The sequence below is a fragment of the Pongo abelii genome, chromosome 9 (genome assembly GCF_028885655.2).
Source record: "Pongo abelii isolate AG06213 chromosome 9, NHGRI_mPonAbe1-v2.0_pri, whole genome shotgun sequence".
In the NCBI taxonomy this organism is placed as follows: Eukaryota; Metazoa; Chordata; class Mammalia; order Primates; family Hominidae; genus Pongo; species Pongo abelii.
In genome coordinates this window covers 30,564,526-30,590,761 of record NC_071994.2, presented here as the reverse complement: position 1 = coordinate 30,590,761, position 26,236 = coordinate 30,564,526, and the positions used below count along the sequence as shown (strand labels likewise).

At 37.3% G+C, this 26,236-nt stretch overlaps 1 protein-coding gene across 14 annotated transcripts in view; it reads left to right on the top strand.

Moving 5' to 3' along the window:
- Window positions 1-25,485, top strand: part of IFTAP (intraflagellar transport associated protein) — a 63,548-nt gene extending 38,063 nt beyond the window's left edge. For 11 of the 14 annotated variants that reach the window (XM_002821872.2, XM_054524486.2, XM_009246457.3 and 8 more), the window contains 3 exons: window positions 1,678-1,744; window positions 14,249-14,388; window positions 25,235-25,485. In XM_002821872.2, the coding sequence (XP_002821918.1) occupies window positions 1,678-1,744; window positions 14,249-14,388; window positions 25,235-25,399 (372 nt within the window). In that variant the 3' untranslated portion in view covers window positions 25,400-25,485. The remainder of the gene's footprint in view (window positions 1-1,677; window positions 1,745-14,248; window positions 14,389-25,234) is intronic. The other 3 variants (XM_009246461.2, XM_009246462.2, XM_009246463.3) reach the window with 1 other exon arrangement.
- The last annotated feature ends 751 nt before the right edge of the window (window positions 25,486-26,236 follow it).

Here is a 26,236-nt window from a genome sequence, read left to right as displayed (position 1 = left end):
TAAGTAGTCTATTATAGGTTACACTGTGGATGAGTCTACAGGACAGAAGTAGAATCAGAGCTCCTGAAACCTATTCCCTGACCTCCGCTATGGCTTACTGAATTTGGTCTGTTATGCTCAGCTAATTAACAAAAACGGGAAGGGGAGTTTTGTCATGTGAAGGGCTACAAGATCAGCTTCTTTATTTTCAGTTGTTTCATTTTTCCATCAATATGTGATGGATGAAGGCCAAAAAGTATTTTTTCAGATAATGATGGATGAAGGCCAAAAAATTTGCAGTTCTTTTCAAGGTGATCTGAATTGGGCAGAAAAGGTGAAGGTAAGGCATGTTTCAATTTTCTTGGCAAAAACCAAAAACACAACAAACAAACTAAAAACACAGGACTCATTTACTGTCCCTTATACAAAGTTGGAGAATTCAGCAGATTTTGTCCTTACAATTTTTTTTTATTAATTGATGTTTGAATATCTTAAACTATTCTTGGTCAGCTGGGTTCTGGATCTTTTTTCCTTAGAGCTTAATAAATGAAAGGGGTGCTTTGATAGAGAAACATGACTCTAGTCCCCCTTAGCATACACCACTAAGTAAATAACAATATAATATGAGAGAATTTCAAAATTTAGTAGTGAAACCATTATGTGGAAGATAAATTTTTGCCTTCACTTGGATGCCAGATAATAACTGCAGGTATGTACTTAAAAGCAATGGCAGTACCATTTAAAATTCCTATGTAATAGCTATGGTCTTGCAAGTGGAGCTGGGGGAAGAAAGACCCAGCCTGTCTTTTGAATTCCAATTATGAAATGTAAATTTGTAATTTTATGGTATTTTGTTATGCACATGTTTGGGTCATGAGCACAAAAGGAATTGCAACCTTATTCCTTTACTAGGTCTTATTTGTGCCAGTGGTGAGATCATTTTCTTATTTACACTCTTTGATATTCACTTGAGATGAATTAGTTCATGTCTAAATGTTACCATTTTGTTAATCTAAAATGCCTCATTGTCAGCTTGCAGTGGAAAGCAGTATTCCATGTGGAATAGTTTTTCATTGAAATGCTGCTCTTGTGTCTGTAAAGGTCGTTTGCCCTGCTTTTTACCTTTGAAGTAATTTTCAGTTTTATTTGCTTGAAAGAGAGAACATTTGAGTTTTTGCCCTGCTCACCTCTCTTGTGATTTTGTTTTGAATGAACTTTTCTCTCCTGCTTTCTTTGGTTTCTTCTCTCTGGCTCCTCAGAGTGCTATAAGAAAGCACGGTGTTATGACAGTAGCCAGAGCCACCGCCACCATTTGCTTGACAGGCAAAAGCAATAAAATGAAAACAAAACCCAGAAACACTGTTTTCAACTGTCATGGTGGTGGTATATATTCTGGGATAGAATCTGGAACAAAGTCCCTTTTAAAAAACTCTCAGACTGCTTTTTTTCCTTTCAGTGCAGAGGCCTGACTATGGTGCCTACAAAATCCAGGCCAGCTTTCAAATTTACTGCTTCTTTCAGATGTCTCTTGGGAAAGCACAGTGACTACAAAAGCCTTGAGCTGGGACTCAAGAGTTAATGAGAAAAGTGGATTCAGCTGCTCAGTTAGGTGTTGTGGAAGTGGATTCATTGACTTTTCACTGCAGTTTTTCTTTAGGTCTATTCTGCTTAAAAATTATGTTAATTCTTTTTTTCTAGGTAGATAATTTCCTAGATTTAGAAGATTTGGACATGGATGAAGAGATTAAACCCCAAATGAGTGAGGGTATGCTATTTCCTTTCCATACTACCTGACCTCTTTCTAGAAACTACAAATAAGGCTTTAGACAGCTTTCCTGTTTTTGGCAATTCTTACCTCTGTCTCTCCTAAGATAGGAAAAACTAAAGTTGTGAGCTATTTTTTTCAGTAACAAAAATTTCACCTGAAAGGTCAAAGCTTTTTGAAGATTGTGAAACCTTTGGTCTTAAATGAAATAAAGGTGTGCTCTCCCCCTTAACAATTCATCACAGGATTGATTCTTAAGTAATTGCCTCGAGTGGAGCCATTGTAAGTCAACCCTTTGTTTCCTAGAGCTACAGTCTTGTAAACTGAGATTATTTTTGAGGGACACATAAAATACCTATTAATCATAAAAATCATAAAAATATCAGAATTGATCACAAAAATAAGGCTGTCTTGCCTGGTATTAAAGGTTACTGAGGCTGAACCAAGTTTCAGTGGACTTGAGTGAACTAATGTCAAGACCGTCCCACATGTAGAATAACATGCAAAGCCTAGGCTGAAAATCTACGCAGGCTACAGTGAGCTAAAGAAAATAAAAGAAAATCCATTTTTTTGCTTTTAAAAATATTTATTATGTAAATTAAACCCTTAATACTAAAGATATATTGTAAATGTTTCTTCTGAGGCATTTTTCCACATGGGCTGGATTGAAAAAGGCTTCATGCTAGTCTGTTGATGTTTGTTTAGAGGAAAACTTTTTTCTTTCTAGTTAACATCTCTGGATAGGCATGGGTATTCTTTGTTTCTCGAAGGATGTTTGAAATATGTTCAAAATCAGGAGGTTTTTTTTTTTTTTTTTTTAAACACTCATTCCTGATTTAACATGCAAGAATATATCAAAGTCAATGCCTAGTTTTACAGAAGGGGCAGTTTCTACGGAGGTTTGGTTGTTGATGTTTAACTATTGTTTACTGTCTTTAGGTAGTCATAAACATGTTTTATGGTCATTAGTGTTGGGGGAGGATGGCTTATTTATAATCAGACAGAAGTTAAAGTGACTAGGTAAAGTTGGTTTAGGGATGGTGACTGTCTGTACATTGGTTGTATAAACCTCTACTCTAGCTTCTTCAGCTGCTTGAATTTGAGAGGCTTTGGTAATTGGAAGAAATGAACATTTTTATTCTGCTTTCAAACATCACACTACTCCATGAAGGGATTGCTTCTCGAGCACACTATTAACCAGTAGATGTTGCAGATTCTTTAATTACTTATTTGGTTTAAGTGAGATCAGAGGTCTAGAGGGATCACATCCTCCAGGGAGAGGTTCTCTAACTTTAATACCCTGAGTGGCTCTGAATTTCTATAATGAGAGCAACATAGGGACTCCAGTTGGATTAGAAGGGAGAGCTAAGGACTTGTCAGGAAGCTACATTTGTAGATGAAGCACACTGTTTTGGGTTTTGGGTGATTTGGGGGAGGGAACCTTGTTAAAAATGCAGATTTCTGGATCTCCCTCCCAATAGAGAATCTAATTCAGAAGGTCTTTGATGGCATCTGGTGATCTGCATTTTAACCAACACCCCAGACGATTCTAATATAATTAATTTGAGGATAACACGTGGAGACAAATGGTTCTAGTCTGCATGTAATACATAAGCAATATAAAATAAATTTCATAAGAGGGCACAAAAGTACATGTTTTGGGTGCTTTTGTGATGGTTTAAATTTTTCACTTCTTGTCAGTATGAGAACTCTGTATATTGACATAAACCAACATAGCCAACAGTTCTGATTTTTGTTATGTCAATCTTTTTTTTTTTTTGAGATGGAGTCTCACTCTGTTGCCCAGGCTGGAGTGCATAGCACGATCTCAGCTCACTGCAGCCTCTGCCTCTCAGGCTCAAGCAATTCTCCTGCCTCAGCCTCCCAAGTAGCTGGGATTACAGGTGCATACTGCCACGCCTGGCTAATTTTTTTTGTATTTTAGTAGAGACAGGGTTTCACTGTGTTGCCCAGGCTGGTCTCGAACTCCTGAGCTCAAGCAATCCACCTGCCTCGGCCACACCACGCCCCACCCCCCGCCTGAGTGCTAGGATTACAGGTGTGAGCCCCCTCACCCAGCCCATCAATTTTTTTTAAATTTAATTTTATTATTATTATACTTTAAGTTTTAGGGTACATATGCACAATGTGCAGGTTAGTTACATATGTATACATGTGCCATGCTGGTGTGCTGCACCCATTAACTCATAATTTAGCATTAGGTGTATCTCCTAATGCTATCCCTCCCCCCTCCCCCCACCCCACAACAGTCTCCAGAGTGGGATGTTCCCCTTCCTGTGTCCATGTGTTGTCACTGTTCAATTCCCACCTATGAGTGAGAACATGCGGTGTTTGGTTTTTTGTCCTTGTGATAGTTTACTGAGAATGATGATTTCCAATTTCATCCATGTCCCTACAAAGGACAGGAACTCATCATTTTTTATGGCTGCATAGTATTCCATGGTGTATATGTGCCACATTTTCTTAATCCAGTCTATCATTGTTGGACATTTGGGTTGGTTCCAAGTCTTTGCTATTGTGAATAGTGCCGCAATAAACATACGTGTGCATGTGTCTTTATAGCAGCATGATTTATAGTCCTTTGGGTATATACCCAGAAATGGGATGGCTGGGTCAAATGGTATTTCTAGTTCTAGATCCCTGAGGAATCGCCACACTGACTTCCATCAATTTTTAAAATTGCCTTTTTACCTTCTCCGGTATTTTCACATTGTTTCCTTCAAATATGTTTTTCAAGTTACATTTTTCAATTACCAGATTTATTTTAAAATATTGATAAAAAAATCTTACTAGTATGATTTTTCCAGAAATCAGATAACAAGCCTTCTTGTATTTGTGTATAAAAGATTACTGAGGCTGAACCAAGACTTGAATGAACTAGTCAAGACCTTCCCACACATAGGATGATGTGCGAAGCCTATGCTGAAAATCAACCTAGGCTTCAGCAATCTATTCTAATTACTGAAAAGGCCACCAGGGCTTTACAATTTTCATAATGCACAATCTGGGTCATTTAAATGAAAAAGAAATTAAATAGTTTGTGCCAAGGTGAATTTTAGTTTGGGTCTAATTTGTTTTACACTTCAGAAATGTGAGCAGAAGGCAAATATTTATATCAGATGGGAAATGTGACATTTTAAATAGTAAAGTTGCTTATATAATTTTGGCAGCTGGGAGGTTTACTGATTAGATTCTGTTGTTATTGTTTAAGCAACAGATTTGCCTGGGGCAACAAGGAAGTGGCTTGCATATTGTTTTTCTACCATTGACTTTATTTGTTCACCCCATTCACTCTCATAAATATTCTCCAAGATTTAGGAGCATGATTCTTTTCTAATATTTGTTTTATCATTTGGCAGCCCAGGTGGAAAGATTGGAGATGGTTTTTCAGTGGAGCCAATTTTATTAAGCAATGGTATTAAGCATTTTTCTGAGGGTAGCCTCTGCCACAGAGTTTGGTGCACTGTGTTTATTTGACATCAAGTTAACCTATTCTTCCTTTTTTGAATTTGAGATAAGGTAGTTAACCTGGTGACTGTCATGCCTCAGACAAACTGGCCCAAACTTTTACTCAGCACAATTATTGTTTGTATCAGTTATTAGTTATTGTACTGAGGCCATTAGAATAGGAAGATTTTCTGTTCATCTTTATTTTTATGCTTCCTCGGTGGGCCCAGCCCAACCTCTCTTCTGGTCTAGTGCAAGTAGCTCAAGAAACTTTTTTTTTTTTTTTTTAAATCTACTTCTGAGATTCATCCTGTCTTACACACATCTCTCGGTCAGCGGGTGTACTTATGCTGTGGCTGATTGTATTGACTGAGAATGGGTACTGATTCCTGCTCAAAGGTTGGCAGCCTTGTTTGATTTTCATTTTCAGGTTCTCCAGTACTGTACTTCTGCCTTAGTCCATTTATGTTGCTGTAAAATAATACCTGAGGCTGGGTAAAGAAAAGAGGTTTATTTGGCTCGTGGTTCTGCAGGCTGTGCAAGAAGCATGGAGCCAGCGTGTGCTTCTGGGGAAGCCAAAGGGGAACCACACGTGCAGAAACTGCATGATGAGAGAGGAACCGAGAGAGAGGGAAAGAGGTGCCAGGCTCTTTTCAACAATCAGTTATTTTGGGAACTAAGAGTGAGAACTCAGCGAAAACTCACTCACTGTGGAGAGAATGGCACCAAGCCATTCCTGAGGGATCCACTCTCAAACCAAGCACCTCCCTCCAGTCCCTACCTCCAACACTGGGGATCAAATTTCAACATAAGACTTGCTGAGGCCAAACAAACCATATCCTAACCATAGCAATGTCCAGTCATTTTTAGTCCGTTAATGAGCAAGTGCATACAAATGATGACATCGGTTACCTCTTTTTTGAAAAAAAGTTCTTCCCTAATTTGCACTTTTAAGCAGCTTTAGGCCACCCCTGAACAACTAGGGACTCTTATTCAACAAATGTTTAAGAACTGTGGCTGAAATCCTGGTTCCTCAAGTCTTAGGCTACCCTGGTAGTTCTCCAACACCTTTAAATAGTTGATTTTTGTAATTTATCTAGCTTTTCTAGTTGTTGATGGTGGGAGGGTTGGACTGACATTAGCTAGACCAGCAGACTCCTGAAGATGTGGTCTAGGAACCCCTCAGAAACCCTGAGGTTGGCAGGTCATGTGTTGATGTTTGCAGTGAAGTTGGAAAAGCAATGCTGGGTGAAGATGCTGGCACCTTAGTATGAATCAAGTTTGTGGCACCAAATTATACTAGCAGTTGTCATCTTCACTGTCATAAATTTATAATCAAAAACAAATGCCAGTTTCCACTGAAAATTTCTTGAAGTAGTAAAAATTATTAATTTTATTACATCTTGATTCTTAAGTATACCTCTTTTTAATGATTTTTGTGTCAAAATAGTAAGTGTTCATAAGGCACTTGTATTACATACTGAAATACAGTGGTTGTGGAAAAACACTTGGGTGATTGAGTGGTGTGCTGAACTGGTTTATTTTTCTCTCTCATGAATCACCATTTTTATTTGAAAGAGTGACTGACAGACTATATTTCTCAAGAATGAATAAAGTGAGCCTGTCTCTTCAAGGCTAATAACTAATAGTATTCGTTGCCAATGATAAAATTGGCAATTGATCAAGCGAAAATTAGATTTTTAGAGAACTCGTATCTAGTACTGTGAGCTTGACAGCTTCTCAATATTTAAAGGCTTTTCTGGCAAAATTGGTGATATTAACTAATGTGATTTTTATACTGCATAATGAAATATGTTAACATTTGGAAGATTTACATAACACAGTGAACCAATATTTTCCAAATGACCAATTAATAATGTGTACAAAATTATACATAGGGGAAAGATCCATTCAGTGTGCAAGATAGACCAATGGATTTTAATGTAGCAGTACAAAAAGTTCACTGACAAGTTTTCAGAATGCTCATGGAAAATAACCTTTAAAAACTTTATCATTTTTCAGATCGTAGTGTAGTATCAAAGAAAAATATCCACAACTATATAAAAAGACTATTAAAATACTCTTCCCCTTTCCAACTACCTATCTGTATGAGTCTGGATTTTCTTTACTTCAACTAAAACAGCGTATTTCAAAAATTGAATGCAGAAACAAATAGGGAATCCAACTTTCTTCTGTTCAGCCAGATATTACAACAGATTCAAAAAAATGTAAAATAATGCTTCTCAATATTTTCTGTTTTTAGAAAATAGATTTTTAATAAAAATACTTATTTTAATATGTAATTTGATTATTTGTAATGATTCCAATATACAAATATTGGAACACTTGTCAGTTTTAATTCCTGATATGGTGAGTGTTGATAGACATAACCCATATAAACAAAAGCTCTTTGAGATCTTCAATCATTTTTAAGAATCAGAACTACTGAACAAGACTATCATAGCTGGAAGCTCTATTTAGAAGTCGCCTGTTCTCATTGGTTTGAAAGAACATCTTTATTTCTGCCTTCATTTCATTAACTACCCAGTAGTCATTCAGGAGCAGGTTGTTCAGTTTCCATGTAGTTGAGCGGTTTTGAGTGAGTTTCTTAATTCTGAGTTGTAGTTTGATTGCACTGTGGTCAGAGAGACAGTTTGTTATAATTTCTGTTCTTTTACATTTGCTGAGGAGTGCTTTACTTCCAACTATGTGGTCAATTTTGGAATAGGTGTGGTGTGGTGCTGAGAAGAATGTATGCTCTGTTGATTTGGGGTGGAGAGTTCTGTAGATGTCTATTAGGTCCGCTTGGTGCAGAGCTGAGTTCAATTCCTGGATGTCTTTTTTAACTTCCTGTCTCATTGATCTGTCTATTGTCGACAGTGGAGTGTTAAAGTCTCCCACTGTTATTGTGTGGGAGTCTAAGTCTCTTTGTAGGTCTCTAAGGACTTGCTTTATGAATCTGGGTGCTCCTGTATTGGGTGCATATATATTTAAGATAGTTAGCTCTTGTTGTTGAATTGATCCCTTTACCATTATATAATGGCCTTCTTTGTCTCTTTTGATCTTGTTGGTTTAAAGTCTGTTTTATCAGAGACTAGGATAAAATTGATAGACCGCTAGCAAGACTAATAAAGAAGAAAAGAGAGATGAATCAAATAGATGCAATAAAAAATGATAAAGGGGATATCACCACCAATCCCACAGAAATACAAACTACCATCAGAGAATACTATAAACACCTCTACGTAAATAAACTAGAAAATCTAGAAGAAATGGATAAATTCCTGGACACATACACCCTCCCGAGACTAAACCAGGAAGAAGTTGAATCCCTGAATAGACCAATAACAGGCTCTGAAATTGAGGCAATAATTAATAGCCTACCAACCAAAAAAAGCCCAAGACCAGACGGATTCACAGCCGAATTCTACCAGAGGTACAAGGAGGAGCTGGTACCATTCCTTCTGAAACTATTCCAATCAACAGAAAAAAAGGGAATCCTCCCTAACTCATTTTATGAGACCAGCATCATCCTGATACCAAAGCCTGGCAGAGACACAACAAAAAAAGAGAATTTTAGACCAATATCCCTGATGAACATCGATGCAAAAATCCTCAATAAAATACTGGCAAACCAAATCCAGCAGCACATCAAAAAGCTTATCCACCATGATCAAGTGGGCTTCATCCCTGGGATGCAAGGCTGGTTCAACATATGCAAATCAATAAACAAAATCCAGCATATGAACAGAACCAAAGACAAAAACCACATGGTTATCTCAATAGATGCAGAAAAGGCCTTTGGCAAAATTCAACAGCCATTCGTGCTAAAAACTCTCAATAAATTAGGTATTGATGGGACATATCTCAAAATAATAAGAGCTATTTATGACAAACCCACAGCCAATATCATACTGAATGGGCAAAAACTGGAAGCATTCCCTTTGAAAACTGGCACAAGACAAGGATGCCCTTTCTCACCACTCCTATTCAACATAGTGTTGGAAGTTCTGGCCAGGACAATCAGGCAGGAGGAAGAAATAAAGAGTATTCAATTAGGAAAAGAGGAAGTCAAATTGTCCCTGTTTGCAGATGATATGATTGTATATTTAGAAAACCCCATCATCTCAGCCCAAAATCTCCTTAAGCTGATAGGCAACTACAGCAAAGTCTCAGGATACAAAATCAATGTGCAAAAATCACAAGCATTCTTATACACCAATAACTGACAAACTGAGAGCCAAATCAAGAGTGAACTTCCATTCACAATTGCTTCAAAGAGAATAAAATACCTAGGAATCCAACTTACAAGGGATGTGAAGGACCTCTTCAAGGAGAACTACAAACCAACTGCTCACTGAAATAAAAGAGGACACAAACAAATGGAAGAACATTCCATGCTCACAGATAGGAAGAATCAGTATCATGAAAATGGCCATACTGCTCAAGGTAATTTATAGATTCAATGCCATCCCCATCAAGCTACCAATAACTTTCTTCATATAATTGGAAAAACTACTTTAAAGTTCATATGGAACCAAAAAAGAGCCCGCATTGCCAAGACAATCCTAAGCCAAAAGAACAAAGCTGGAGGCATCATGCTACCTGACTTCAAACTATACTACAAGGCTACAGTAACCAAAACAGCATGGTACTGGTACCAAAACAGAGATATAGACCGATGGAAAAGAACAGAGCCCTCAGAAATAATACCACACATCTACAACCATCTGATCTTTGACAAACTTAACTAAAACAAGAGATGGGGAAAGGATTCCCTATTTAATAAATGGTGCTGGGAAAACTGGCTAGCTATAGGTAGAAAGCTGAAACTGGATCCCTTCCTTACACCTTATACAAAAATTAATTCAAGATGGATTAAAGACTTAAATATTAGACCTAAAACCATAAAAACCCTAGAAGAAAACCTAGGCAATACCATTCAGAACATAGGCATGGGCAAGGACTTCATGTCTAAAACACCAAAAGCAATGGCAACAAAGCCAAAATTGACAAATGGGATCTAATTAAACTAAAGAGCTTCTGCACAGCAAAAGAAACTACCATCAGAGTGAACAGGCAACCTACAGAATGAGAGAAAATTTTTGCAATCTACTCATCTGACAAAGGGCTAATATCCACAATCTACAAAGAACTCAAACAAATTTACAAGAAAAAAACAAACAACCCCATCAAAAAGTGAGCAAAGGATATGAACAGACACTTCTGAAAAGAAGACATTTATGCAGCCAATGGACACATGAAAAAATGCCCATCCTCACTGGCCACCAGAGAAATGCAAATCAAAACCACAATGAGATACCATCTCACACCAGTTAGAATGGTGATCATTAAAAAGTCAGGAAACAACAGGTGCTGGAGAGGATGTGGAGAAATAGGAGCGCTTTTACACTGCTGGTGGGACTGTAAACTAGTTCAGTCATTGCGGAAGACAGTGTGGCGATTCCTCAAGGATCTAGAACTAGAAATACCATTTGACCCAGCCATCCTATTACATGGGTATATACCCAAAGGATTATAAATCATGCTGCTATAAAGACACATGCACATGTATGTTCATTGTGGCACTATTCACAATAGCAAAGACTTGGAGCCAACCCAAATGTCCAACAATGATAGACTGGATTAAGAAAATGTGGCACATATACACCATGGAATACTATGCAGCCATAAAAAAAGATGAGTTCATGTCCTTTGTAGGGACATGGATGAAGCTGGAAACCATCATTCTCAGCAAACTATCCTAAGGACAAAAAACCAAACACTGCATGTTCTCACTCATAGGTGGGAATTGAACAATGAGAACACTTGGACACAGGAAGGGGAACATCACACACCGGGATCTGTCGTGGGGTCGGGGGAGGGGGAGGGATAGCATTAGGAGACATACCTAATGTAAATGACAAGTTAATGGGTGCAGCACAACAACATGGCACATGTATACATATGTAACAAACCTGCACATTGTGCACATGTACCCTAGAATTTAAAGTATAATAATAATAATAATAATAATAAAGAAGTGGCCTGGATGGCTGAAGTGTTTTTTATCTATATCCCTTTTGTATTAGGATGCCCAAACTTTGAGGAAATGTTGGCCATTTTATGTGGTAACAAATGAACAGACTGGTTAATTTCATAAATATGCCAGGTAGATTAAATATTATTGTATATAAATTTTCAGATGTCAAGTAGATTGCTCACTTTGTAACACTGTATTAGATTACATGGCTGTAGTCTTTGACTTGCTGATCATTGACAAAATACAGAGACAAATGGCATGAATAGCTACTTTTTAAATAATAGAATTTCTAAACATGTGGTTGAGAAAGAAGAGATTAAAATACTTCAACCAGTCTTGCCGTCCAACCTCAAGATTCATTCTTGAAAGTGGCCCTGACTCTATAATGCCAAGATGGTCGCATTTTATTAAGATGAAAACAAAGCCTTTGATTGTTTTAGAAACAACACCTACATGATCAGATTAAGTCTCTTAAAGCATTTCTGTTTCAGAAAGTTATACAGAGAACTTCAGAAATTTCATTTCCTACCATGAGTGAATACAGTACTTTTTTTCTCCTGAGAGAATATGAGTATATATAACCCACCCACATTTGTAAAATGGCTAAATGATTGCAGTAGTTTTCTTTATAATATATGCCTTGCCAGGCTCTTCTCATTCATACTGTTTTTGCCCTTTTATAAATCTGTCATCTTTAGAGTTAGAGCCATTCAACTTTTTCTTGATTATTCTTTGATTGATTTTATATATGAAAGTCTTATTCCTGTAACGTTTAGTTTTTGAGGGTAAGGGCTATAGTTATTTTACATAATCCGCAACATCTTATTGGCAGGCAGACTCTTGATACTTGCTGTTGAGTTTAAAAGTTGAGATGTACAAAATTCATTTTCTATCTCCAAGTATTTGTTGAGAATTCACTATGTATAAGGTGCTATGTTAGGCACTAATAGATATGCATTGGTGCATTTCACTTTTACTCTGAAGAAACAAATGACAAGAATTTAAGATGTGGAGAATACTGAGTCTTGTTATTTTGAAAGACTTGTTCCCATGGCAGTAGAATTATTATGAAAGAAACCATTTTTGTTGAAAATCCTACCTTCTTGGCAAGTAGATTAGAGAAGTGAAGTTTCAGTAAAGAAATTGCAGAGTTATCCTCCTCACTGCACAATACTGTCAGCCAGAACGATGATTTTAAATAGCCCTGAAAGCAGAATTGATTTTGATTTCACATTTGAACTGACGTTTGCGCTGTCGGCCAATGGGTCAGGTAGATAACAGTTTTCATGTCGAAAGGCCCAAGCCTGTCTCTTGCTGCTTTCCTTGTTGGTGGGTCCCTCACCAGATTTATACCAGTCCTAGGCTGTTACACAAGGACGCTCAGTGAGGGAGTTTGGCTTTGAACTCATAAATAGGTGCATTAGAAAACCAGTCTTCCCACCAACCTCATTGAATTTTAAAATGTTGTTTCTCTGGGTATGAAATGTTTGGGAAATGTACTTAATGTTGCCTAACCATGCTAATGTGTTATAGTAGTGACATTTGTTGGTTCTAAGTTTGAGTGTTTAATTTGATCCAGTAAAATAAAATATGTAACAAAATGCTTATTTAAAGAAAGTTCGTAATGTGACATTGTAGGATAAGAGCATGGGCTCTGCAGATAGACTGCCCAGCTCTGCCCTTTTTAGCTGTGGGATATTGAGTGAGGCTACTGTCTGTTAGCTCATTGTCTGTAAAACGAGAAATAATAGAGCTTTGGGAGTATTAGCTAAGCTAAAGCATATAAAATGATGAGTATGTAAGTGTTGGCTATTATTACTGTTTTTATTTCTGCTAATTAATGAAATCATAGTCTAAGATTTCAGTAATTAGTCATAGCAGAATTACCTTCTTTGCCATTTCCCCTCCACAATTCTGTTTCCAGGCTGTCTGTGTTCTCTGTTGCTGGAGTCATAAGAATTTTGTAATTATATTTTTTTGTGAAGGGGATATCTGTACTGTTGACGGATTCATTACAAATAAGTTTCAGTTTTTGAATATCAATACCTGCTCAATTATCTCCCTTTACATACTGCCATTTGCAGCAGTCAAGTCATGCCTGTTATTAATTAATCACTTCCACTGAGAAGTTAATTAGTGCCTTAATTAGGATCATCTTTGAGAAGTAGGCAGCATCATCCAGAGTCAGTTCCAAGTTATTGGCTAGCTCTAGCAAGCCCTTCTGGTCCTATGAAAACAGACTGAGGAGGAAACCTGTTGTGCTTCTGTTTGTTTTTTTGTCCTCCTTAAAGAAAGCTGTGGAAGATCATCAGTTGTCTGATTCATCCATGTACTATCATACATGCAAAAATCAGGAGACATATCTGCTTATAATGGATCAATCAGAAAACCAAGATTAGTTATTGAATTCTTGAGATTGTGCTTAACAAGCAGGAAACACGTTGCTGTTGTTCTTTGCAAGTGTTGAAAATTAGACCATGCATTCTGAATACGACAGAGTATTTCATTTTTCTGCTGAAAGTTAAAGTACTTTCCTTCTGGCATTACTGTTTTTTAATATATATTTTTGAAATATTGCCATATTGTTACAGAATGAAATCAGTACTCCATTTTCTTTCTCTTTATCCCTCCAGGAAAATATGGGAAAATGAAGCAAAAGTAACATCTTATCACCTTATTTTCGTACAAGAGTAGAAATTGAGTTGAGGATAAAAGGGACAGTCAGGTTACTCCAAAACCAGTAATCCTCCAGACATTTTGGAGGGACTCTTACGTTTGCAAGGATAAAATAAAAATAAATGCACTAATGGCTTCTGTTATGAGGAAAGGGCAATCCCTTGAGTCCAGTTCCCAAAGGAGGACAGGCATTGTGAAATGGACCTACTTTACGTGAGCATATTTGCTTCATTTTCTTCGACTTCTGGGCATTTAAATGATTTAGGTAAATTGTGAACTTTGCGAAAGGCTCAATTGAAATGTTTCGTATCCAACAGATTTGCTGCTGCTTCCAGGAGAGGTGGAGCAGGATGTAAGCACCAGCATTCCTTCCTGTATCCCTTTTGTGGCCCAGCCTCCTACCTGTGAAGTGAAGCCAAAGCCCACTGTAAAAAGAATGGACAAACAGACGGAAGAGGTACTCCACAGGGAATTCATTCTCCACACTGCCTTGATTTTGTAATTCATCCCTTCAAAGAAATGCTGTATGCTTCTGTATTTTTCTAAGATTTGGGAAAATATAAAATTCAAGTTGCTTAATTGGTCCCTCTCACAGCCATCTATCTCAAATGCATATATTTCTTTTTAAACACATAAAGCAATTATGTTTTTATGTGGAAACCATTTTTGTTTTACAGTGTATGCCATGCTACAGATCAGTGCTACCCAAGGACTACACAATAGAAAGGATGGACAGTTTTCTTGCCCTTTTTAGTCTGAACTGGCTGTTTTTATTATTATTGATAAGGTTCTATAAACTTTTGAATTAGTTGAGGTAAGGCCAGGCTGCTATAACAGAGAATCCTAATAATAATTCAATGGTTGAAAAGAGATAGATGTTTATTTCTCTTATTTACAGCCTATATAGAGCCCTTAAAATGAGCAGGTGGCTCCTTTTTGGGGAGTCATCAGGGACCCAGGTTCCTTCTTTCTGGATGTCCATTCTATTTTAAGACATTGTCCTCACCTGTGTGTTCCAGGTCAGGTCATCATCGTACCTGGAGGGGAGGAGAGAAGAGCATGGGGGCAGCATGTTTCCCCAAGGCTTAGGACTCAGGGTCCTTAATTTCGGCTCACATTCCATTGGTGACCACTTAGCCACATGTTCATACTGGCCACAGGGGAGGCTGAGAAATGTCACCTAGCCATGAAAATGGAATCTATGCCATATACTTACTCTTGCAAATGTGCAACTTGAAAGTCATCTTTAGCTATCATTTTGCAGCTCTTCTACATATGCTTAATAAACATGCATCAATAGAGGCTGTTGCTAGCACTGGTAATGACCTTTCTCACCCTCCTTACTGGAACACAAAGCAGGATCAGGCACAAGAAGTTGTTAAGGGCTCTTTATTATTGCTTTCTAACAAAATCCTTAGGGTCTTTCTGGATTATTTAATCATGAGGTACTAGTCTTGTTACTAAAAGATATTCTGTTATAGAATTAGCCATTCAGTCAGAAATAATCCACACATTTCAGTTTTAAATTGCCACTTTCTAATAAGTACTTTTGTTCACTGACATCATGAAAGTATATCCAGGATGCGTGCAGACTTATATTAAACTCCCAAATTGATTACCGGCTAAACTGGTAGGGACAGCCACTTTTTAATATGCTTTTTGAATTATAGATTGCTTTCTCTGAGTTGTAAAAAGCTAAAATTATAAGGCTATTTCTAGAAGGACTCAATTTCTTTTTTAAGATTTGTTCATGCTGTTGACTTCACTTGTGGCCATAAAAGTTATTGGACTAGCCAGTAGACATGGCACCTAGTACTTTTATAGAAACACAATTTTATTTCAGTACTATTTGAGAATATATATAATCTAGTACAATTATAGAAATTGTTACAAAGTGGTTTTAATTAATGGACTGAAAAAACTGAATGATTTCTGGAATCTATCAAATAGCAGTATAAATCAAGTTGAGACCCCATATATGGTGGTATATTTAAGAGGAATATAAATTTCTTACCAGAAATGTGGACATTTTAAAATGTTGGAATCAAAATGATACAAGCCACAGATTAACAACTTTTGCTATTTTTTGAATATCTGAAGTAACATCTTGGTTGGGAATTTTTATTTCTAATTACTATTTTTTAGAGTAACTTTTCACAACCGTCTAGAATCACAATACAGGTTGAACTTTCCTAATGGAAAAATCCAAAATGCTCCAAAATTTGAAACTTTTTGAGGGCTGACATGATGCTCAAAGGCAATGCTCATTGGAGCATTATGGATTTCAGATTTGGGGATTAGGGGTGCTCAACTCGTATATATTCTGCAACCCTTCCAAAATCTGGAATCCAAAACACTTCATCCCAAGCATTTTGGGAAGAGATACTCAACCTGTACTGTACCAACACTGCCTTGGTTTGATAACATTATTCTTGTTTTAAAGCACCCAGTGCTAGTAAAAGAACATAATCATTAATTTATAGCAAATGGGTCCTGAAGGGCTTACTGAAAGGCCATTTTGGGATTAGAGATGATGGTTTCTTTCTGTGATTTCAATCTGAAAAGCTGAAAATGTATTCTGGATGTCCTTCCTAACTTTCTCTTAATTGCCCATTAAGAATCCATCAACTTTCTGATATGAATTGGACCAACTCAATGTTTTACCTAATTTTGTTTATTTTTAAATTAACATATAATAATTGTATATATTTATGGGGTATAGTGTGACATTTTGGTACATATATGTGTATAATCAAATCAGGGTAATTAGCATATCCATCACTTCAAACATTTAACATTTATTTGGTTCAGATTTTTTCCCTAATTTTACCACTGGTTCTTTTTTTTTTTTTTTTAAATATATATGTTTTTATTATACTTTAAGTTCTAGGGTACATGTGCACAACGTGCAGGTTTGTTACATATGTATACATGTGCCATGTTGGTGTGCTGCACCCATTAACTTGTCATTTACATTAGGTATATCTCCTAATGCTATCCCTCCCCCCTTTCCCCACCCCACAACAGGCCCCAGTGTGTGATGTTCCCCTTCCTGTGTCCAAGTGTTCTCATTGTTCAATTCCTATGTATGAGTGAAAACATGCAGTGTTTGGTTTTTTGTCCTTACGATAGTTTGCTGAGAATGATGGTTTCCAACTTCATCCATGTCCTACAAAGGACATGAACTCATCCTTTTTTATGGCTGCATAGAATTGCATGGTGTATATGTGCCTCATTTCTTAATCCAGTCTATCATTGATGGACATTTGGACTGGTTCCAACTCTTTGCTATTGTGAATAATGCCGCAATAAACATACATGTGCATGTGTCTTTATAGCAGCATGATTTATAATCCTTTGGGTATATACCCAGTAATGGGATGGCTGGGTCAAATGGTATTTCTAGTTCTAGATCACTGAGGAGTCGCCACATTGTCTTCCGCAATGGTTGAACTAGTTTACAGTCCCACCAACAGTGTAAAAGTGTTCCTATTTTTCCACATCCTCTCCAGCATCTGTTGTTTCCTGACTTCTTAATGATTGCCGTTCTAACTGGTGTAGGATGGTATCTCATTGTAGTTTTGATTTGCATTTCTCTGATGGCCAGTGATGATGAGCATTTTTTCATGTGTCTGTTGGCTGCATAAATGTCTTCTTTTCTGAAGTGTCTGTTCATATCCTTCACCCACTTGTTGATGTGGTTGTTTTTTTCTTGTAAATTTGTTTAAGTTCTTTGTAGATTGTGGATATTAGCCCTTTGTCAGATGAGTAGATCGCAAAAATTTTCTCCCATTCTATAGGTTGCCTGTTCACTCTGAGGGTAGTTTCTTTTGCTGTGCAGAAGCTCTTTAGTTTAATTAGATCCCATTTGTCAGTTTTGGCTTTTGTTGCCATTGCTTTTGGTGTTTTAGTCATGAAGTCCTTGCCCATGCCTATGTTCTGAATGGTATTGCCTAGGTTTTCTTCTGGGGTTTTTATGGTTTTAAGTCTAATATTTAAGTCTTTAATCCATCTTGACTTAATTTTTGTATAAGGTGTAAGGAAGGGATCCAGTTTCAGCTTTCTACCTATAGCTAGCCAGTTTTCCCAGCACCATTTATTAAATAGGGAATCCTTTCCCCATCTCTTGTTTTTGTCAGGTTTGTCAAAGATCAGATGGTTGTAGATGTGTGGTATTATTTCTGAGGGCTCTGTTCTTTTCCATTGGTCTATATCTCTGTTTTGGTACCAGTACCATGCTGTTTTGTTTACTGTAGCCTTGTAGTATAGTTTGAAGTCAGGTAGCGTGATGCCTCCAGATTTGTTCTTTGGCTTAGGATTGTCTTGGCAATGCGGGGTCTTTTTTGGTTCCATATGAACTTTAAAGTAGTTTCTTCCAATTATATGAAGAAAGTTATTGGTAGCTTGATGGGGATGGCATTGAATCTATAAGTTACCTTGGGCAGTATGGCCATTTTCACGATATTGATTCTTCCTATCTGTGAGCATGGAATGTTCTTCCATTTGTTTGTGTTCTCTTTTATTTCATTGAGCAGTGGTTTGTAGTTCTCCTTGAAGAGGTCCTTCACATCCCTTGTAAGTTGGATTCCTAGGTATTTTATTCTCTTTGAAGCAATTGTGAATGGGAGTTCACTCACGATTTTGCTCTCTGTTTGTCTGTTATTGGTGTATAAGAATGCTTGTGATTTTTGCACATTGATTTTGTATCCTGAGACTTTGCTGAAGTTGCTTATCAGCTTAAGGAGATTTTGGGCTGAGACGATGGGGTTTTCTAGATAGACAGTCACATCATCTGCAAACAGGGACAATTTGACTTCCTCTTTTCCTAATTGAGGACCTTTTATTTCTTTCTCCTGCCCGATTGCCCTGGCCAGAACTTCCAACACTATGTTGAATACGAGTGGTGAGAGAGGGCATCCCTATCTTGTGCCAGTTTTCAAAGGGAATGCTTCCAGTTTTTGCCCATTCAGTATGATATTGGCTATGGGTTTGTCATAAATAGCTCTTATTATTTTGAGATACGTCCCATCAATACTTAATTTATTGAGAGTTTTTAGCATGAAAGGCTGTTGAATTTTGTCAAAGGCCTTTTCTGCATCTATTGAGATAATCATGATTTTACCACTGGTTCCACACGCATACGTAATTGTGTATAGAATAATGTGTATAGAATTACCTTGCCTTAGTTACTTTATTTTGATGAACTTTGGAAGTTTGAAGCTGCTTCAAGCTACTTTGTTCTGTAGACAGAACAAAGAGAGTTGTTATTAGGAGGATGAAAAATTGTGACATCTACCGTCTCCCCGTGAAAACTGTAGAAGAGGTCATAGAAGAAACTTGTGTGGTATTTTAATAGGAGCTCTCCTGTTTTTCCAATTCATAATAGGACTCTAAAAATTTTCACCTATAAAGACAGTTTATTTACCATATTACTTTGTATAGTAGCCTACAACTAAATGCCGCCATTATTGATTTAAGCATTAGTTCTATTTTCTTTAATTTGCCTATGTGGTACTATGAATGAAAACAATCTCTCCATCAACAGTGTCTCTGTTAGAATAAGTCACATGAGCAATTTTAAGGGGACTCAAAGTTTTCCAATAGTGTACAAATTTTATTCCCTGAGAGGCTACAAAAAGATTTCAATTAGATTTGAAATTAGACACCTGAAATCCACATATTTCTTTCAGCTCCTTAGGCAAAAATAACAAATTAATAACTTAATTCATGGTTGTTTTTGTTTAGCAGCAGGGGACTTAGTGTTCCATTGCACAAAGTCTTTACTGAAATAAATCATAATTTCAGTTTGTAATCTAAAAACCTTGGCATCTTATAGCTTTGAACTCTAACACGAACTGAGCTTGAAAGAAGAGAATTTCCAAAGTATGCCACAACAGCCAATAACTGAAATATATACATAGAGATGCAACCTTTCAGTATTTGAAAAGCTGTCATTTAGAAGACTGCAGTGATATCTTCTGAATTGTGGTGTGCACCTACCTGGGCTCACTTTGAATTACTTATGTGTCTCCTGTCTTGGAAGACTAAATTCACTCATGCATGTCATCATAAGCTTACGTAATTAACATGCAAAGTCAGAACTAGTGCCGAGCTCAGTGCCATGCATATAGTAGGCATACAGTAAACATTTATTAAATGAACACATAAATAAACAATAAACCTCACCACTAAATGGGAGTGATTTTCTGGTATACAGTAATAACGTGGTTGGGGTCATTCTCTCTTTTCTATTTGTTCATTCCCATCAACATGTAAACATGTTTAAGTCTTTCCTATCCTTAACAAAATGAAACAAAACAAGGAAAACAAGCTTCCCTTCATCTTGGACCCCTCTTTGGCTACTGTCTGTTCTTATTTCTCTCTTTTCATCCAGAATTGAAAAGCTATTAGACTCTTCAATATATTGTAAAATATCCTTGGCTCCAATTGCCTGCCTGGATGTTTTCATAATGAAGGCGTCAGTTGCTTTATGATTGCCAAATCCAGCGGACACTTTCCAGTCTTCCTTTTAATGGATCTGTCTACCGTGTTTGACACCATTGACCTTCCTCTGGCACTCTTGCTTCATTGGTTCTCACTTCACTTTTCTCCTGTGATTATTTTATTTTATTTATTTTATTTTTTATTATACTTTAAGTTCTAGGGTACACGTGCACAACGTGCAGGTTTGTTACATATGTGTACATGTGCCATGTAGGTGTGCTGCACAGGAGCCCAAATGTCCATCAATGATCTCCTGTGATTCTTTATGTATTTCTCAAATTGAGTTTTCCCCGACTCCTTTGGGTTTTCTCTCCACCCATCCCTTATGAGTTGGTGTTCCTTAGCGTTCTGTGCTTAACCTATAGTTCTTCCCAGCCTACATACTTGAATCCATCTTCATCTCCAAATTGGTATCTCTAGCTTCACACCTTTTTTTTCAGTTTCAAGTTTGTATATTCAATTCATCTAGATTCCTTCGGGTACATTCAAATTGAACTGTGCTTATCTTTACCTGCTTCCCTTTCTGCATTCTTCCTTTTTATACATTTCCATATCCAGTCACTTATCGAGTGCTGCCAATTTCACTTTCTACGGATTTTTCAAATCTCTGCTACCAGTCTCCTGTTCTCATGATCTCTTACTGAACTGCTTTAGCAGGTTCCTGAGTACTCTTCTGGCTCCAGGCTTATCCCACTCAAATCTACCTTCTGTTTAACCTTCATAGTGATCTGTCTCATATAATTTCCAACAGGGCAGGGCATTTTTTTTCCTTTTTTTTTTACTCCAGCACCTGTCTCATTGTAGGTACTTAAAAATTTAATGGATGAAGGAATTCATCTGAAATGCATAGATGACCAAGTGTTTTCCCTGCCTTCAAAAAATTCTTCAGTGACTTTTCATCATCTCTAGAATGATTTGGCACCATATTTGTCTCTTGCTACTCTCCAACTTACACTTTGTGCTCTGACAATGCTCACCTACTTTCAGACTCACAAATGTGAAATTCTGCATCTTATTTCCATGGTCTGCTCATGGAAACTCCCCCTGTCAGCAAAGCTCTCCTTTGTCAACTTGTAAACTAATGTTTGCCCTTTAAGAGTCAGCTCAGATATCACCTGTTCCAAGACGCCTCCTCTGATTCCTTCCCAATCCCCTCCAACTTAGTCTGGGTCAGGTATTCCTTCTGTGTTCCCATCACCCTGTTCTTACCACATTTTACTCTAATGATTTGTTTATGTGTTTATCTCATTGTTTGTGATTTCATATAGGTCTTCATCTTTGTATCCCCAGCACCTAACACAGTGACTAGAATTTAATAGGAATGTAGAGTTTGTGGAAAGAATGTAAAATATCTGAATGACTGCAGGAGGCTATTCCTCTGACATTTTGACTCAGGGATGTACTGGCCACATTACAGTATATCCCCAAAATGGTTTAGAGTGTCCTGAATGTCATGTTTTGGCATTGCAAATGTGACATTATTACTATTCTTTATTTCTTGCTTTAATATCTCAGTATCTAACTGATTGCCTAGAAAATCTAATAGCTGCTGTTGATAACCCTTAATTTCTTAGTGAAGAAATTTTTATCTTTAATTATATTTTTATACATTGAAGGATATTATAAATGAATAATCTTTGTGTTAACATTATCTTTACTGACTTGCTGAAAACTTTATTCCATGTTATTGTTATGGTTAGTACCAAGTGACTGATGAAGAAAATCATCCTCCATGACAGAAGAATGTAAATGTATTAAAAAAAAACTTAAAGGAAAATAAGATGTTTCCATTTAAGAATAAATTTCTACATCTCTAGTACCATAAGTTTGGATATTATAGCCACAAGGTAGTTTGAGACCTCAGGGAAGGGAGAATCTTAGGAAGGCAATGGGTTGGGCCGTATCTAGAACCAACTTGGCCGTGGGAGCCCTGATCAGAGTTTAGAAGTAAGTCCGAAATGCAGGCCTTACTTTATCTGGGTTGCTGGGATGAGGTAGGTAATAAGTGAAGTGATGTGTGCGGAGGCTAGTAGGATTTTCTGGAGAGTGGCAAAACTCAATCAAGAGTAAGAGGCCAGGTGCAGTGGCTCATGCCTGTAATCCCAGCACTGTGGGAGGCTGCAGTGGGTGGATCACTTGAGGCCAGGAGTTTGAAACCAGCCTGGCCGACATGGTGAAACCCTGTCTCTACTAAAAGTACAAAAATTAGCCAGGCCTGGTGGTATGCACCAGTTGTCCCAGCTACTCAGGAGGCTGAGGCAGGAGAATTGCTTGAACCTGGGAGGCAGAGGTTGCAGTGAGCTGAGATCATGCCACTGCACTCCTGCCTGGGTGACAGAGGGAATTTCTGTCTCAAAAAAAATAGAAGAGTAAGTGAAGCCTCTGCACTTTCCTCTCTATGCTTCTGTTTCCCTTTTTTGCATTCCTCTATTGGAGAGCAAAGTACGTGATACTGAAATCATTCCTATACTTCTGTCTTCTCCTTGAAGTTATGAAACCTTGTAGACACAGATTTTGCTATAATCACTTTATGTTCCCAGAATCTGCTATATAATAAATGTTTATTGAGTGAACAGGTAAAGGGAAGGGAGGTGGGGACTGAGGTTATTTGTGTTCTGTAGAGGGAGTCGGGGGCATGGTATGGTGTCACTGAGATTTTAACACGGCAAACTGATTTGTCTAATTTGAAATTGTATTCTAACCCCTAAGTGAGAGGTGGGTGAAGACAAAGTGACTGCATCTAGTGAGGATGGCTAGTAAGGTGTAGGCAGGTTTTAGAGGCTTGAAGGTAGAATTTGAAGACCTAGTATAGGGGACACACGCAGGTATAGGCAGCTTGAAGCTTAATAGACGTGTGATGAAAGGCCTTTACCCAGGCATGAAAGGGCAGCAAAATTCCCATCAGACTGAATATATTGGTGGAAACAGGGTCTCCTCCTTATGTTTTGCCAGGATCAGCTAGAATTGGCTCCGGATGGGGTTGTGGCCAAGCCAGCAGGCCTCAGTACTTACTGCTGAGTAGAGCTGGAGACAGCAAGAACACTTAACATTCAGGAAATGAACATCTTGTGTCATTGTGTGTGTGTGTTTCTGCATTTGCCATCTAAGCAAGATTGTCCCACTGTCACTTTGGCTGTGTTGATGATAAATTTGATCTCAGAAAGTGATCAAAATGGACTGATCAGCCTTGCAGGCTGATTTGCTTTTTGTGTACAGCTGGGTTTTAAGATAGTCATGGTATTACATGTAGCCTTGAGTACAGTTTTCTAATGGTAGGCTGTGAGAATGGATCATCTTATTTAGAAAAGGTCTTCTCTCCAAAGAGCTATGACTTGGATTAGTGAAAACTTCAAGGTTGATTCTTGCTGGTGTTTCTGTTGAGCAGGTGAGGCTTTATTTGAAGCGGATTACCCTGGATCCAAATATTGCTTCTCTCCCTTACTAACTGTGTATTTTGGGCAAGTTACTTAACCTTTCAGAGCTTTATAAGGTAGGGGTAACAGTGACTACCAGCAGGGTTGTTTGAATATCACTGCTCATGCCACGTGGTTCTTAGTATCAGGGCTGACACATGGTGGAAACTCACCACGGCAAACTCACCATGGAAACTCAGTGGCAGTTTTGCCAGGAAAGCACTAAGGTCCTTTCTAATAAAGAGGCAATGAACGCATCTCCAGAAGTTGTTCTCCTGCTGATCTTACTAAGAAAGGATGATAAATGGCTGAGCGTTTGCTATTAGCACTGCACACCTAACTTCAAAACATAACTTGTGGAACAGATAGGAGATAACTACTCATTATTTCTTCTTTCACCTTTAGTAACGGCAGATAGTTTCTGAGCTAGATGCTACATTTTTACCAACATTGCATAAGCCACTCAATGAGATCATCTTCCATGCAAGAATATTTAAAGCTGATTATAGCTTTGGGACATTTTTTCATTCTTGCATAAACCGTAGTTTTCAATTATTTCAGCATCACTATGCATATTGTGGAGCTACATAGAAGTACTGGATGATTTCATTGTATCACACACCATTTGTTTTTGGAGAGGCTTTAGAGGGGGCGATACAAGAGATTTAAGGCATACTCTTGTTTTATTGGAAAATATGCTTTTTTATCTGCCTTCCTTTAGGAAGTCTTTAAAACTCACAAATTATGAATAGATGCAAAATTATTACATCTCTTTGTAACTACTTTACTTATAGATAAACTGTAATATTTTAAAATTCTTGGTAGAAAAAAAGAGATCCTGGACTTTTAAATTTAAAATATGTTTCAAGTTTTACTGTTATTAGCCAAGAGTTATAGGTATTATCTGAAGAAGTATATTCAATGTAGGGTATTTTTATCTTTAAAAAGTAAATTTTATTAATATAGATCTTTTTTAGCAAATGGTGAAAATCTATTAAAGGTTGATAAAAAATCTTAGTGTATATTTTTCTTACATTTTAATATAACTGTTGGTTTTTCTGTATGCTTCTGTAGTCCTGACACTACAAGTAGTAAAATGTATAATGAGTATATGCAAGGGAGACTTTCTGAGTCTTGCCTTGGGCAGCATTAGTTAATGATATTCATTCAGATACAGCATGGTACAAATGGAGCATATTAAGAGGCTTAAATTAGGTCAAATTGAATAATTGAATTTATTCCTTTACTTAAAAACAGCTTAATCAGCTGAGAGTGCTGAAGTCTGAAAAAAGGTTTAATTAAATATTAATAGGGAGTTAATTTTTCAACTTTATCTTCATTTACAATGATTGTGTATGTTTTTTCCTCCTTTGTTACCTTTTATAGATACTTGGAGATGAAGTTCAGCCCTTTTCACTTGATGAAGAATTTGATTATGACAATGTGACACTAACCTCCAAGTTTAGTCCTGCAGAGATAGAGACCATCAAAGAGCTATGCAAGCAGAAGAGAAAGGACACCAGCCCAGACTTAGAGGAATCCTGTGACTGATTCACAGAGGCATTCTGTGTGTGTGTGCTTATTTTAATCTTGTTCTTATTCAAGCAATATTAGAATAAAAGATAAACCTACTATAATTCCCTTTGTGGAAATTTACATGTGTGCACTTATTTATTAGAGTTACCTGTTACTAGGGATCTAGAGCAACAAGGCCAAGGAGATTGCTGCCCATACAGAATTCTCTTTCGCCATGTCATTGTTGCATCTTGTGGCTGGTTGGAGGAGATGGGAGTGGGAAATGGGAACAGGAATCAGCATCTATGGAAGGATCCATTTTGATGAAAGCATTGCACTAAGTGATGTGGGGTGCTGTATCAAAGGTCAGAAACATGATCCCACTTTCTTGAGAGTAAAGGACAATTGCAGATGAAAACACATTGTAGCACATTAGAGAAAAATTGCCAATATGAGTAGGTCTGGGTCCTAGCTGTCCAGAGATAGTGCTATGAATGTGAGTGTTGTTGAGAGATTAGGCTTCTGGAATTGATTGGGAAAGGCTTTACTTAAAAAAGTCATCTGAGAATTGATGATATGTCACATATTAAATTCTTGCATTTCATTATTACCATTAAACCATGTGTGATAACGGTTACAAAATACAAGGAATGATCTCTATCTCCAGAAGCTTAAAATACAACTTGAGAAGGCAAAACAACTAGAGAATATAAAAACACATGATGAAGTGCTAATTATGTAGCATACCCATACATGCATTAAGGCAAGGAGAAAAGAGGGAAGAAGGCCCGGAGGAAGGGGGAGTAATATGTTTCAATTAATTTTTATTATTGAAGGAATTAGTAACAAATTGAATGTACTTAAACTTAAGTG